A 14,508-nucleotide genomic window follows, 5' to 3' on the forward strand; every position below is an offset into this window, starting at 1 on the left:
TGGAGTTGCTTACAAGAAGAATATCACTATTCTAATATCACTGCCTGTTTAAAATGGAATACCAGTGAATATTTCATAGACTTTTTCAATTAATATGCTACTGTTGCAGTACAGGTGGTAAGTCAGGGGTCTCTCACCCTGGTCCTGGAGAAACCTGACCTGATCTGAAATTAAGCAGGCAACCAATTCAATTAACACAACACTGCTCCATGGAGACTGAAGGGAACTCAAATTTTGGTCAGACATGATCCATATATTACATAGTTTATCCAATCATCTTTTTAAGCGGTCACAATTAAATTGTCCCAAGTCTTCAGAGAGTGTGTTTAGTTGTGACCTATAAAGTTGTATTTGAGACCTCTGTGTTTCCTAGACACCACATGAGCTTCTATAAAATTGTTACCTACTGATCACTCATGAAACGTCATTCCGTAGCTTAATTAAAACCAGAAGATATTCTCATTACTATGTAATAATGTTTCAAACAAGCTCATATGATATGCTGTATATGAAATATTTAAGTTAAACACACAGAAACTAGTAGCAAGGGGATATTTACATTGGCTGTGACAGCAGATCTATTTAAACCGAATATCTGGTGTTTCAGGAACAGGAAAAACAGTGGTAGGCGCCTACATCGTGTACTGGTTCTTCAAGCTGAACCATAAGACTCCCAGAAACATCACAGACCCCGAGGAGAGGAAGAAGAAGGAAGTCATTCTGTACTGCGGCCCTTCCAACAAGTCTGTCGATGTGGTTGCTGGCACGTGTCCATTTTATTCTCTCATCTTTTCATATTCCACCACAGTACGAACCAAGACGAGTTCAGGGGACTCGGGAGCCTTGGTGCAGAAAGTTAGCAATTTAATCCTATTAGTGCAGTTCAGCAGTAGCTGTAACTGTTTTAAATGCAAAATATAATAATATACCTTCTATATAAAAAAGGGTATGTGAATGTGGTCTCCAAAGAATTTCTATGGTCTTTTTTTACCATATTTGTTTTAGCATGCACTGTGCATATTGCAATTGTTTTACATATCCTCATTGAATATATAAGATGTGGGATACTCTTCCTAAGTTCATAATTCATAATCATTTCTCATCTTTACTGATGTTTCTTCTTTATTCTTATAGAATATTTGTTGTAGTGCCTTCACTAAGATTTCATACGTGTTTAATTCATGCAGTCTTATAGAGGCACAGTGACTGTGTTCCAAATGTTCTTTAGTGTAAGGAGCTTTCCTTTAGTCTGCAATATTTGCAGGGTATCATGTAATCTGTACCAGTGATAGTATGTATTAAGAAATGAGCAATAATGAGTTTTGTGGAAAGCAGTAATTATCAGAATGGAACATTTTATGACCTCATATTTTCTTGACTTACTTGAACAGCAGTCAGCGTTACAGTTGTGACTATAATATAAACCTGGGTAAAAGACTTCAACATTAACTTTATTTTAGAATGTTAAACTTATTGCAATGGTAAATGGACCACCTGATACATTGAAATACAGCAACCCATAGAAAGCGTGGAAACTGAAACATTCATTGAGCTGTCTGAATCTGCAGATGCTTTTAACAGCTACAGACCAGTTTGTAGGACCTCTGCGCTCATGCACTATGTAGCAATGTAGGCAGCAGCAAATACACAATTTCTTTTTGCATATGTTTATTATAGGAAAGAGCAATAAAAGAAGAAAATTGAAAATTATATGTAATACTTAGTATATGGAAAAAAGAGGGATACTGGGTTAAATTCAGATTCCAGATTCAAGAGCAACGTTTTGGATTTAGATTTATAAAGAAGGTTAAAATCAAATCAGACTGCTTTTCATTGACTTTGGAAAGAGTCATAAGCCTGCCGGAGTACAGGTTTACATTTGGCCCATTTGCAGGACAAAGTCTCAGCTTGTTTGAACACATCTGTGATCTCTGGCCTAGCTCAGAGGAGCGAAACTTCAACTAACTCAACAATAGTCGATGACTATAAGTACGTGGGACTGGTCATTGACAAAAACCTAAAATGGGACAAATGTTGTGACACGATCTATAAAAAAGGCCAACAGAGACTCTTCTTTCTCAGAAAACACAGCTGCTTTAAGGTAGATAAAACTATCCTTACACTTTTCAACAGATCATTCATTGAAAGTGTCTTAACATACTGCTTCACTTGTTGGTTTGGCAATATATTGTAAGTACCGGTAATTGCAATAGGCTGGGTAAATAAGTGAATATAAGTCGCAAAATAATCGAGAATAATCAAATCAACTTAAGCATCTTTTACAAACAGAGGGTGACTAAGAAACCCAAAAGCATCAGGGAGTGTGTGTCTCACCCCCTCCACTGTGAATTCACACTTCTCCCATCTGGGAGACACCTCTGTGCCCCCAGGTGTAAAACCAACAGACTCAGGAAATCTTTAATTCCCACTGCAATTACACTCTTAAACAATGCAAAGTCACTACCTTGTCTCTTGTTTCTTTTCTCCTGTAACACTACTGTATTCTCTTCCCTTTTGGTGTTGTGTATTTGTCATTGTGTTGTGTTTGACTGTGCCGTAAAACAAATTTCCCCTAGGGGACAATAAAGCTTGAATTGAATATTAACATCCATGTTGTGTGATGTTGCCTGTGGACTGCAGAGTACCTGCTGAAATTTGGGGAGGAGATGAAGCCACTGAGGGTGTACAGCCGACAGATGGAGATGCTGGAGTACCCTTATCCTGGCAGTACCCTGCAGCTCTCGCCCAAGTCACTGCGGCAGGAGAGATCCAAGCCAGAACTCAGGTACTCAGCTCTGGACACCGGCAGTGAGCTTTCCCTAGCTCTTCCTTAAATGACTGAAGTCATGCACAGGGCGTGTTTGTAAATAGGTTAACCAACTATGATTTCTATGCCTGATTTGTTTTAGGTCCATTACTTTACACCACCGCATAAGACAGGAGGAAAATCCTTTCTCGACGGAAATAAATACCTTTGACATAAGGATTAAGAACGGGGAGGACCTGACAGATGCTGAAATCCAGACGTAAATATGATTCAAGCTCCGTTCATTTCTGCCCAATTGTTATTGCAGCTCTTGTAATTGGATAAGTGGTCCTGCATTTTATTTGCCTGCTGTAGATTTGTTTGGTTTTTTGTCATTCATGTATTGTAGTAGACAGGTACAGTACATTGATGTTTCTAGATGTCTGAGACATCATTGATTGGTCATCAGACTTTGATTGGTCAGATAAAATGATATGACTGATTTCTCTTCCTTTCTTTCATGTAGATACAAGGACGTTCTCAATAAGGCTCGACTGTATGAACTGGAGCGCCATGATGTCATTTTGTGCACCTGTACTGCTGCTTCCACCCCAAACCTCATCCAGAAAGTCAGTGTGCGGCAGATTCTCATTGATGAGTGCGCCATGGCAACAGAGCCTCAGGCCCTGGTCCCGTTGGTCAGCCATAAACCTGAGAAGGTCCGTTGGAGTTTTTATGCCTGTCTTTCAAAATTGCACAGTCCTGGCACTGTCAAAGCCTGAGAGCAGTTCTTCTTGCAATACAAAATGTTTTGGACTGTTGCGACAGATAGTGGGCGTTTTGACAAATGTAGAGACTAAAGTAGAATAAGGAAATAGGGGACAATCTCAGGTCGGCACAAGTGGTCAGCACTGCTGCCTCGCAGTGCTGGGGTCCTGGGTTCAATTCTGGAACTGGGGTATTCTCTGTGTGGAGTTTGTATGTTCTTCCTGTGTTTGTGTGGGTTTCCTCTGGGTGCTCCAGTTTCCTACCACAGTCCAAAGACATGCTGGTAGGTTAACTGACTTCTGGGAAAACTGTGCCTGGTGTGAGTGTGTGTGTCCCGTCCAGGTACCCTGACTTATGCCTTTTGCTTGCCTGGACAGGCTCCAGCTCTCCCATGACCGTGAATTGGATAAAGAGGTTAGAAAACAGATGGGCCAATCTCTTGATACTGTTTCAGTGCCCTAGGCCATTTTTGCAGCACGGCCTAAAATGAGCATTATCTTTAACACTGATTGGTTTGGAACTAGATGAAAATCATGTCTATGATGAATGTTTAAATGAATATTGTCAAGCATATAACTGTGCAGCCATATACTGTATACAGTATATCTGAACTGGGAAATCTCACGACTGAAATACAAACTAAATAGACACTTAGATTAATGCTCAATGTTTGAGGGATGTTAGAACACACAGTAACTGAGATTGTAAGTTAGATGGGGACTCTTAATTTAGTCAGAAACAGATTTATATTGCTTTTAAGTGGGAAATCCAACTCGTCAAAGGTACTGTACTTCTGAAGCGTTATCATATGATAAACAAACAGTACAGACTGAAAAGCCAGAATGCTAAGAATTGCACTAGGTCCCTTCTGACCTCTTCTGACCTGTATTGTACAGCATATGTAGTATACCACCAGAATAACGCAGAGATACATAACCCAGCAGAAAAGACTTGTTTGCTAAATGTTGCACTAAGGTTAGATAGAAATCTGGTGTTTTTTTCATCAGTCTAGAAGTGGACAGGTGACATTATTCTGGTACAGTGCATGACATCAGCATACTCATTATTCCACGCCTCCAATGGTGTATGACAGGAACTATTTTGTGTAGCACAGCATGCTTTCAAATTCGATTACTGTAGATCATCACACACAACACAGCAAATATCCTGCAAATCATTTTCCCTGCTTTTAGTCTGAGCGACTGCTGTGATCTTAGAAGTCCTTTTGATAGAAGACTAGGGATACAACTTTTTGTACTAGATCTCCTGTATTCCTGTTGTTTTAAATACAGAATTAACCACTGATAAGAGCTCTTCCATTTCTCTAAATCAATGGGAAGAGCTCTTCCCATTTCTCGATCCAGAGATTTTACCTACACTGTTATGCAATGTTATGCTGTTGGATGTCTACTTGCTAAGACTGTGTAAGGAGGGCTATTTAGCTATCTAGTGTTACACACTAATATTTGTGTTTCTCATAATGATGTTTAATTGGTGTTTCAGAAATCTCCATACCTATGAAGAGCTTTTGTAAGCTTTTGTGTGCGCTTTCCCGCAAACTCTCCCATTGAGAACTGGCTAGTAAGTGGCTCTGAGACTCAATGCATGAGCTTGAGTTTTGCATGGTTTTGCTGACCCTCTCCTGCACAACCTGTGAGACAGGGGCATATAAGCCAAGAAAGTCACTCCAGATACAGGCAGCCTTAAAGTGTAGGACTCTTGAGTGGTTAGATCAGTAGGAGCACTCTCTCTGAGGGCAGGTTGAGCTCTATTGCTCAGGGATCACAGTTTTTGTAGCCTGGGTGATGTCACACCTGACTGTATCCAGTATTTATTAGGCATCAAAGCTCAGCTGACAGAGCACCACCTGGGACTGGGGGGGGGGGGAGCCAGCTGGGTATTGGTCACTCAAGACTGACTGAGTGGGGTGCCACTCCTCCAGCATGTGCAATGCAGTGTTACTTGCACTGTGCCAAAAGCTGAATGGCTCAATGGACTACCTGGTCAGAGCAAGCATGTCTGAATTCCTCATGGCCTCATCCCCCACCATATTGGAATCATTACTGGAAGCAGAGACCTACTGTAGCAGACTGGAATCATTACTGGGAGCAGAGACCTACTGTAGCAGACTGGAATCATTACTGGGAGCAGAGACCTACTGTAGCAGACTGGAATCATTACTGGGAGCAGAGACCTACTGTAGCAGACTGGAATCATAACTTGGAGCAGAGACCTAGTAGACTGGAATCATTACTGGGAGCAGAGGCCTAGCAGACTGGAATCATTACTGGGAGTAGAGACCTAACAGACTGGAATCATTACTGGGAGCAGACACAATGATCCCTTGGGATTCACTTGTAGTTGCCTGCTTTGTGTCTGAAGGACACTGAAGAAGTCTGTGATCACATAGGCAAAAGGCAAAGAATATCTTTACTCTGCCAAATGGTTATAATTAGGTTATAAATAGGCCAGACCAACAATTGTAGGTGTGTTCAAAATACAGTGAGAAAACGCCAGCCTTTCCATCCAAAAGTTCTAGGAAAGCGCTGTTATTTATTCAATATTTCTCAGAGTTCATAAGATTATAACAATGTCGACAAATAAGAGGAGGTCATACAATTCATTCTGCTGGAAAAGAATGCTGTAAATATTTTAATCAATCCAAAGACATCCAAGAATCACACCAAGGCCTTTCTTAAAGGATCCCAGAAAGGGGGATTCAACTGCTGACACCAGACCCTTTAGTGCTCACATGACAGTGAAACAAGAGATGGCAAAGACGAATCTCTCTCTCCCAATTTAAGTGTATAAAACATTTCTAGAGGCTCTTATAGGGTTAGGTTTACAAACTGTTGTATAGTTCAAAATAAACAGGTAAGGAAGACATCTGAATGTCACCACATTTTATAGAAAGGCTCCCAGTCCTTGGCAAGGCTGAGTACCTAAAATAACAGATGTCAGAACTGATTCAGAATGTTAGAAGATGGGGGTTGTTATGTTAATTTGAAAAGTAATGGTTGAAAAAAAGAAAGGCAAATTAGATAAATGCTTACCCACACGTACTGCCAAGGCTTTAGCAGAGATAAACCTAATAATTAGAGGCACACCTCTAAAACCTCTAAAATAGGTGGGATAAAGGTGCTTCTCAAAGTGTAGTTTTGAATGAATTTAGCTGTCTCAGCTGATATTGCTTGAAGCCCACTTATTAACCCTACAGTATATAAGACACGCATGGATTGCCACAGGTTTTTGAGCTTCTTGCTACTGTAACAGTTGCAAGCTTGATTTTATGAGGTTGTCTAGAAATCAGAGGTTTAAATGAAGCGCCATTTTCCTCTCCGAGCTCCAGACTCGCGGTCGCTCACCAGCAGTTTCCTTTCAGATCGTGCTGCTTGGTGATCAAAAACAGCTGCGTCCCATCGTGAAGAACAAGATGGCCCAAAAGCTGGGCATGTCCAAGTCTCTGTTTGAGCGCTACATGCGCCGAGCCGTGATGCTTGATACCCAGTACAGAATGGTAAGATTCTCCCGCTGGAGACTACGGGAAGACTTTTGGTTTTACATTAATTGCAAATGTGATTGTCATTAGTACAAGTTCAGAAACAACATTTTGAATGTTGTAAGAAATAAGAAATAAGAAAATGATGACATACACCATTTGTTTGTGTTTTTTTGGTATATTATTCTTACACTAAAAATAATTTCAAATCACTTTCTTTAGACAAACTTTTCAACTTTTATTGACCTGTTCTGTATATTTTCATGAAAATAGTTCCCCTATGCCATAGAAATCTGCATTGCATCTCAACAACTGCATTTACTGGAAATCAGTCAAGAAAATCTGTTATTCTAGCACTGGCCACTGAAGAGAGACCATGCGTTGAGACAGTGATTTCTAATAAGAGCTATTGTTCATATAATAATGGGTAATAAAAGGGAATTTCTAAATATTGATTTCTCTTTACTTCAGCATAAAGACATTTGTGAATTTCCATCTTTGGAGTCATATGAGGGCCGTTTGAAGACAGCAGTACAGCGTGAGACAAGTGTCTTTCTGGATAACTTCAAAAAGAGTGCCCAGACACTTTTTGCACACATCGTGGGAGAGGAGATAAGCCTGGTAGTGTCCACTGAGAAAGGAAACGAAAACTCCAAAGCCAACATCGAAGAAGTAAACCAGGCTGTTAGTACCACTCGTGTCTTTGTCAGCAGATTTTTATCAAGCTGTTGCAACTTACACAACAAATTACATTGGTTTAGATGTGCAAATAATACAGATATATACTGTTTGAGTGGAATTTAGTGAAGCAGATCAAAGCATCAAGTTATTTTTCTTACTGAGAAACAGCAATAACAGTTTGACTAAAGTAAACTAAGGGGTCTTCAAACCAGCATGAAAACATGATTCAAGAAAAATTGTTTAACATACAAGTGTGGGCTAATTGAAAATTCAGTGTAGAGTTGCTTAAACAGCTATCCCTATGGTTTATGAAGAAAAGTATTGTTTGTGTAAAGGAGCTGCTAGATCTTGAGTGTTCATACAAGGTCAGGCTGCTAGAGGGTGGTGTAGGAACATTTTAGAGACCAAGAGAGAGGGCTAAATATGGTTTTGCATTTTTCACATGGTAATTGGAGAAAGCAGCTGTAATTGTCTCTATCAGCAAGCTGATTTCTCTCTATAAAAGAGGGGGGCATGAGATAGAGGATGTCTATTCTTTGGGTTTTGTGGTGAACTTATAGAGCTTTATGATTGGAGTTGGCGGGGGTGGAATTCAGTCTTGTAGTGAAACCTTAGTAAACCTTAGACTGCTTCTATGTCAGGGGCGCTAGTTTAACATACAGTATCTGAATTATGACCCTGGCCAAACAGGATCAGCCAGTTAACATAAGTGTTGAGAAGCAGGGGAAATGGAGTTTCAGGTCATACTAGGGATGGGAAGGTTCAGAACATCAGGGTTGTTCTGGACACATCCCACTTCCATCTTCCTTGTTCTGCACTGGGGGTTTATTTATGTTACTGTCAGAGTTTGTTAGGAATTAGGAATGCTTATTTCACAATACAGTATGTGTTCTCTTTATTTGACAAGACATTAATTATAGAAAGCAATAGCTATTATTTCTAGTAAATAATTTAAAATACAGGATGTGAATGTGTATTTCTGTAACTCTGTATAAGTGCATATATACTACATATACAGGAAGTCCTATCTCTGTGGTTATTCCAGTTTTTTCTATTTTTTTTTGTAAGGGTCCATTCCCCAAATAAATAAGAAGTACAATAGTTATTGAACCTAATTTTTGCCTTTTTTCTGGCTCCACAGGTGCGCATGGCTGAGCTCCTGATAAATGACTCCAACATCTGCCCAGAAAGCATCGCTATTCTCACACCTTACAATGCTCAGGTTTCGGAGATCAAGAAAAGACTAAACAGAGCACAAATGAAAAAAATTACAGTAAGCACTATCACAAAGAGCCAAGGTTAGTTCTCTTTTTTGGACTTTTTATACTTTTCCCCTTTGAAATGGTCAGACATGAGCATGCCCCTGGAGAGAAAAAAAAAGCTGGGAATATTCTCCTCTGACAGAACCACTGTCGTCCATCTAGTCTCAGGTGTCACTGTTGCACACTAATTCAAAGGTTTACTGGACATCTCAATTCATTTCAACCCCATAGACAATTATCTAGATGTGTTCAGCTGTCTGGGAAATCTTAGGCCCAGTTAACTTACGACAAAGCCTAGACTTCAACCAGCAATGTCGGAACTAAATGGCTCAACCATCAAGAGCTCACTTTTTAAACTGAGCTACACAGCAGTCCCTTCTGGTGGTTTTCAAATACTGCCCACACAATAGCCATACAATCCTACTGTAGGTGTTTAAATCACAGCTGCAAAAAATTCTAATTGGATATCGTGAGCATTGTTTTTATATGTGGCAGTAAGAATAAAGCTAAAACACAACTGGTGTTTTCATTTCGTTTTCATTTACATAAAGGCGCCAAACATACTGCTTTTCCGCAGCTAAAGGAAACAGACTTGCTACTTCTCTCACATGTGTACCACCCAAAAGTGATGCCCATGCAGTGCATGTTGGGTGATGGTGGGTTTATACCCCTTGAACAAAGCCAAAGTCCTGGGTTAAAATGACACGACATGTCCCATCCAAACTGCGCTGTGAAGTGTTTGTTTCAGTGGTTCAGCCATCCATCCATTTTCTAACCACTTCTTCCAATTCAGGGTCGCTAGGGAGCTGGAGCCTATCCCAGCAAGCATCACACAAAGGGCAGTGTACATGCTAGTGCACCAGAGGGCAGATACACAGACACAGACATGCACGCATTCACACCAGGTCCATTTTTTTGGGTTAGGTTCCAGAATTGGGAGGCTAACTGCGTGGAGTTAGTACGTTTTTCTTGTTTTGTGTGGGTTTCCAACAGGTGCTTCAGTTTCCTCCTAGATTCCAAAGACATAATGGCAGGTTAATTGGCTTCTGGGAGGAAACTGGAACACCTGGAGGAACTCCATACCTCGGTGACTTCATTTCCTCCTTAATCACTACAGGTCTTCCTTATTTTCACAAAAACTCATAAATACAAATTTTAACTCACAGATTTATGGACAGGGTTAAAATTGGACCTTTCTGATTATTACCTAATTTGTGTTTTTTATTTCCCTGTCTACTAGGTAGCGAATGGCGCTATGTGATCTTGTCAACGGTGCGCTCCTGTCCTGATTCGGAGATTGAGACTGAACCCAGCAAGAGCTGGCTCTTCAAATATGTGGGATTTGTTGGCGACCCCAACCAAGTCAATGTGGGCATCACACGAGCCCAGGAAGGACTGTGTATCATAGGTAGGTGTAACAGGGCAGACAGAATTGGAATGTAACAAATTGGGCTGGGCCACTAGAGGGCGGCATTGAGACATCCCAAATACAGCAAACTGCATTCTTGAGAGGAAATTAAGGCTGGCTGCACCTGTGGATGTCTCTATAAAAGACGTTCAGAGGAGACAGACATCTGCTCAGACCCTCACACTCTGCTTGATGGTAAGGCCCTAGATCTCAGGGTGAGATTTGTTGTGGTAAACTTAAAGGTTTAAAAAATTCCAGTTGGTTTAAAACTAAAAAAAAGCTTTCCTTATTAAGGAGCAGCCTGGATCATTGTCTGTAAACAAGAAGACGTGCAGAGCAGGCTGGCCTAAACAGGGTCGACCATGTGGGGTTTTTCCCACTGCTACTTACTTCCCGATCCACTCATATGGATAAGTACAGGATTGGGAGGGCAGATTAACATCAAGGTTGATCTGTTAGCCACCTAATTTCCCCTATAAAGGGAAGGTTGTATGGGTTTCACCGCTATGCTACCAACTAAGAGGGATCCATCACAGTAGGATATATACTACTGTAGTTGATGTAGGAAAAGGCTTGAGACACTTGTGATTATTTTCTTGGGTGAGACATTGTGGATATTGGTGCAGCCCATGTTATGGTGTTTTTTCTAGGGAACCAAAAATTGCTGAACTGCAGTACTGCCTGGAAGCACCTTCTGAAGCATTACACATCCCAGGGCTGGGTTATAAACGCAGAGACCTTCTCCGTGTGCAGAAGGTGACTCAAATGAAGACGGGCTTTGGGCATCCTTCTGCTACACATAGTGCATGTCGTGCACTGAGGTCTGCGGTGTTAACTTAATTTACAGCTTTATTTTTCATGTCGTGAAACAGGTCGAGTAGAAAAATATCTCTAACAACTGGTGGAAGACATGGGTTAGGTGAAACTTGTTGAAGTCTTTGTGTCTGCAATACCACTAGGGTTCGATTCACCTGCCATTTAAGATAGAGAAGGTCTTTGTGTCCTTCTCTACCTTAAAGGAGTTTGCCATACACAGGTATTTCTTTCTGTTGTTCTCAGCTTATTTCCTCTTGTCCTCGTCATTTGGTAGTACCATCTTTCTTCTTTAATCCCTGCTCCCTTTTACAGAAGACCAATAACAATGAAGGAACGCTTACAGTGAAGGGAAGCCAGTCGATCCATTTAGCTCATGGGTGGCTGTGTGTTAACTGATCCGTGAATCCTATTCAGTCATTTTCTGATGGCAGAACAAGGCTTGAGTCTCAATAGCTGCACTGGCTATCTCGTGACCGACTCCTGCAGATCTTTGGAAGAAGAAGAAGTGTGTTCCATTCTCAGTCTGTTGAGCCTGAAGAAGTCAATTGAGTTGACTTTGCCAGTACCATTGAAGTTAATGTGGGTTCAGGGAGCAGTGGTTTGGACTCTGAATTATAACTAGAAAGGTGTGGGCTGAAATTATGGCGGAACTACTTCCCCTTTACTCTCCAATGTGGTTTTAAAATACATTAACATGAAAGTGCATTTATTTCTAAGTGTTAATTGTTTCGGATCGTTTATTTTGGACTTCAATGGGTATTGTAAAGTTTCGTTCCTTCTCTATGAAGCATCCCAGAGCAGTGTTAGAATCTGGAGGCTTGAAGTTGCAATGAAATTTCTTAAGCTTGGCGCAAGGTTAAAGGGTAAATATTTCCTATTCCTTTCGTGGACACTTGATGTCTATTGCAGGTGTCACTGAACATTCCAGGGAATTTATTCAGGGATCATTCCAGAGATTTTTGCATTTGCTACTATTTTGATTACAATATCCAGAAATACAGGTGTTTTATTATTTTTGCATGTCACTTTCATGATCATTTTGTGATGGTGCTGCTTTTATAGGACACGCAATTATTGCCTGCACATTCAGGAGAACAATGAAACTTGGAGTTTCATTTTGATATGCATTATTCCAGTAGCTTTGCAATGCCACTGTTTTTTAAGATGTAATACAGTAGCACTTTGGAGCCAGATGTACTTATTGTAATCGTGTTACTGATCTGAAGGAGATGTGGTATTGGCAAGGAGCCCAAATGAAGTCAATGTTTCAGGTCGTCTTAAGTCAGTGTTTACAGGGTCTTCACACAAGTGTGTGTTTCTTTCCACTCATTTTGTCCCAGAAAGAATGAGGTCACTTTGGCTGGACGGTCCCCCAGTACTGGCTACTATGTCATGTCATCCTTTCATATTCTTGATGCCTTATCCAGTACAAGGTCACGGGGGAGTCTATCCCAGCAAGCAACGGGCACAAGGCAGGAGACACCCTAGATGGGACGTCAGTCTATCGCAGGGCAGACAGATTCAAAGACAGATCCAATCACATTAGGGCCAATTCATTTAAATGGCTTTTTATATTAATTTTTTTAATTCCGACTTTATAGCCCTTTTAACTTTTTATGCATTTTGTATTAAATATGGGTTTATTATGAGCAGTGTAGCAACTGTGAAGCAATATTGACGCTGAACGAGCTTTGAATGTGAATGAGGTTTATTCAGAATATGTCTTGTATGTATTTATAATCTATTTGTACATTCCTATGTGGAAGCTGTGAAATGTATTGTCAGCCCTTTTATCTGATCTATCCATGACAAAATGTGATTACGAATTTGTAGTTCTTGAAGCTCAGGTGAAAACAGCATGAAGTCTCTCTCTCTCTCATTTTTACACCATCTCTTTCAAGAGAAATAAAGGATATCGTTGTGTTGGTCCTCCTCATCTCTATCTTATTTGCCCTTGGCAAAGATATGGATTTCCTCCGGGTCAGACTGATACCCAAGTTCTGAAGCTTTGATCCAGCAGTCGTATTTGTTAAGGTGTTCGTATTGGAACTGCCCGTGACAGCTGAAGAGAGCTTAGCAGATCCTCTCAAAACAATTGTTTTAATATGCGGTTCACAGGGAAAAACAGCACCAAGAATGAAGTGTGATGGAAAATGTTTAATGAGTGTTTTATTCATAGTAAATTTGGCTTAACCCTCTTGGTTAACCCACAGGGTGCTCTGGGAAGAGTTGTGAAACAGTTACCAGCATTACTGTACTAAGCTCTTTAAACCTACGTATCGTGCAGCTTTTTTTTTTACTTCTGATAAATTTTTGCTATACTGTCTAACCTAGATTCACTGGAAATAAATGACAAAATCAACACTTTTTTTAAAAGCCTCTGACCCTCATATGAAGTTGACTAAATATTCATTTGAACTTAACTTGATTTTTTAATAAAGTCAACTAGAGGCATCAGCTACATTATAATAATTATAATAAGAGTTCCAGTTTCTTGCAGATGTTTTAAATGTGATTTTTAAATTCTATTTTGAAAAACATATACACATTGTGATTTCAGCCAAAAGTGATTTTGTATTCTTAAAAAATATCTTCCAGTAATTTGTGTAATCTTAAAAGTTATTTATCCTCTCTGGTTTTATGAACAGATGGTGTATTTTTTGTAATTAGCTATTTGCTTGAATTTATTTTTAATATCGTTCATAATAAGCAACAACACTTCTGTACTTGAAATAGTCATACATATCATGCTGTTATATGAAGTATTTTGGTGTATAATTTAATAAAGTAGATATGAATTTCCTTTTGAGTTCGAGAGAATACAGTCTTTGCCCAGCTGAAAGCTACTGTATGTATCTTGCTAATAAAAGGTTTTGCTTAATTGCAAAGGTCTTTTTGTGTTTGTAGAAGCGCCTGACAGTTTTTCTCCTCGTTTCTTTTACTTTTACCACATGCAATCGTTTCGGAATGAAGAGATTTGGACAAAATTACGGAAGGGTCGGTTCTGGAATTGACAGACTGCACAAATCCCATTCATTTATGTTTACGTCTGCTTTTATAATGCGGACGAGAACGAGATGTCGACTAAATACGTGAAGCGACTTTCAGACATAAAATACATGTTTACAAACAGAGCTATGACACCGGGATCTTTCACAAAAAAAAAAAACAACCTCCGGACCACATCCTCGGATCCACTGGCTAAGAGGACGAGATGGCCTCGCCTTTGTAACCTCGTGATCATGCGACATCAAAGTTCTGTATTCTGCCTCCGGCTTGGCTCTTGAGAAGAAGTTGATCGCAGGCCAATTAAGCAAAAGGTGTTGTA

At 40.1% G+C, this 14,508-nt stretch overlaps 1 protein-coding gene across 5 annotated transcripts in view; it reads left to right on the top strand.

Annotated features, from left to right (window-relative positions):
- Positions 1-14,068, top strand: part of LOC148818110 (3'-5' exoribonuclease HELZ2-like) — a 38,402-nt gene extending 24,334 nt beyond the window's left edge. For 4 of the 5 annotated variants that reach the window (XM_088937362.1, XM_088937364.1, XM_088937361.1 and 1 more), the window contains 9 exons: positions 608-763; positions 2,641-2,785; positions 2,910-3,026; positions 3,273-3,465; positions 6,897-7,031; positions 7,485-7,697; positions 8,836-8,992; positions 10,197-10,364; positions 11,015-14,068. In XM_088937362.1, the coding sequence (XP_088793488.1) occupies positions 608-763; positions 2,641-2,785; positions 2,910-3,026; positions 3,273-3,465; positions 6,897-7,031; positions 7,485-7,697; positions 8,836-8,992; positions 10,197-10,364; positions 11,015-11,124 (1,394 nt within the window). In that variant the 3' untranslated portion in view covers positions 11,125-14,068. Of the gene's footprint in view, positions 1-607; positions 764-2,640; positions 2,786-2,909; positions 3,027-3,272; positions 3,466-5,017; positions 5,096-6,896; positions 7,032-7,484; positions 7,698-8,835; positions 8,993-10,196; positions 10,365-11,014 lie in introns of those variants that run through there. The other variant, XR_016094482.1, reaches the window with a different exon arrangement.
- Positions 14,069-14,508: the final 440 nt, after the last annotated feature.

Source organism: Atractosteus spatula, chromosome 19 (assembly GCF_055471065.1).
Source record: "Atractosteus spatula isolate fAtrSpa1 chromosome 19, fAtrSpa1.hap1, whole genome shotgun sequence".
Lineage (NCBI taxonomy): Eukaryota > Metazoa > Chordata > Actinopteri > Semionotiformes > Lepisosteidae > Atractosteus > Atractosteus spatula.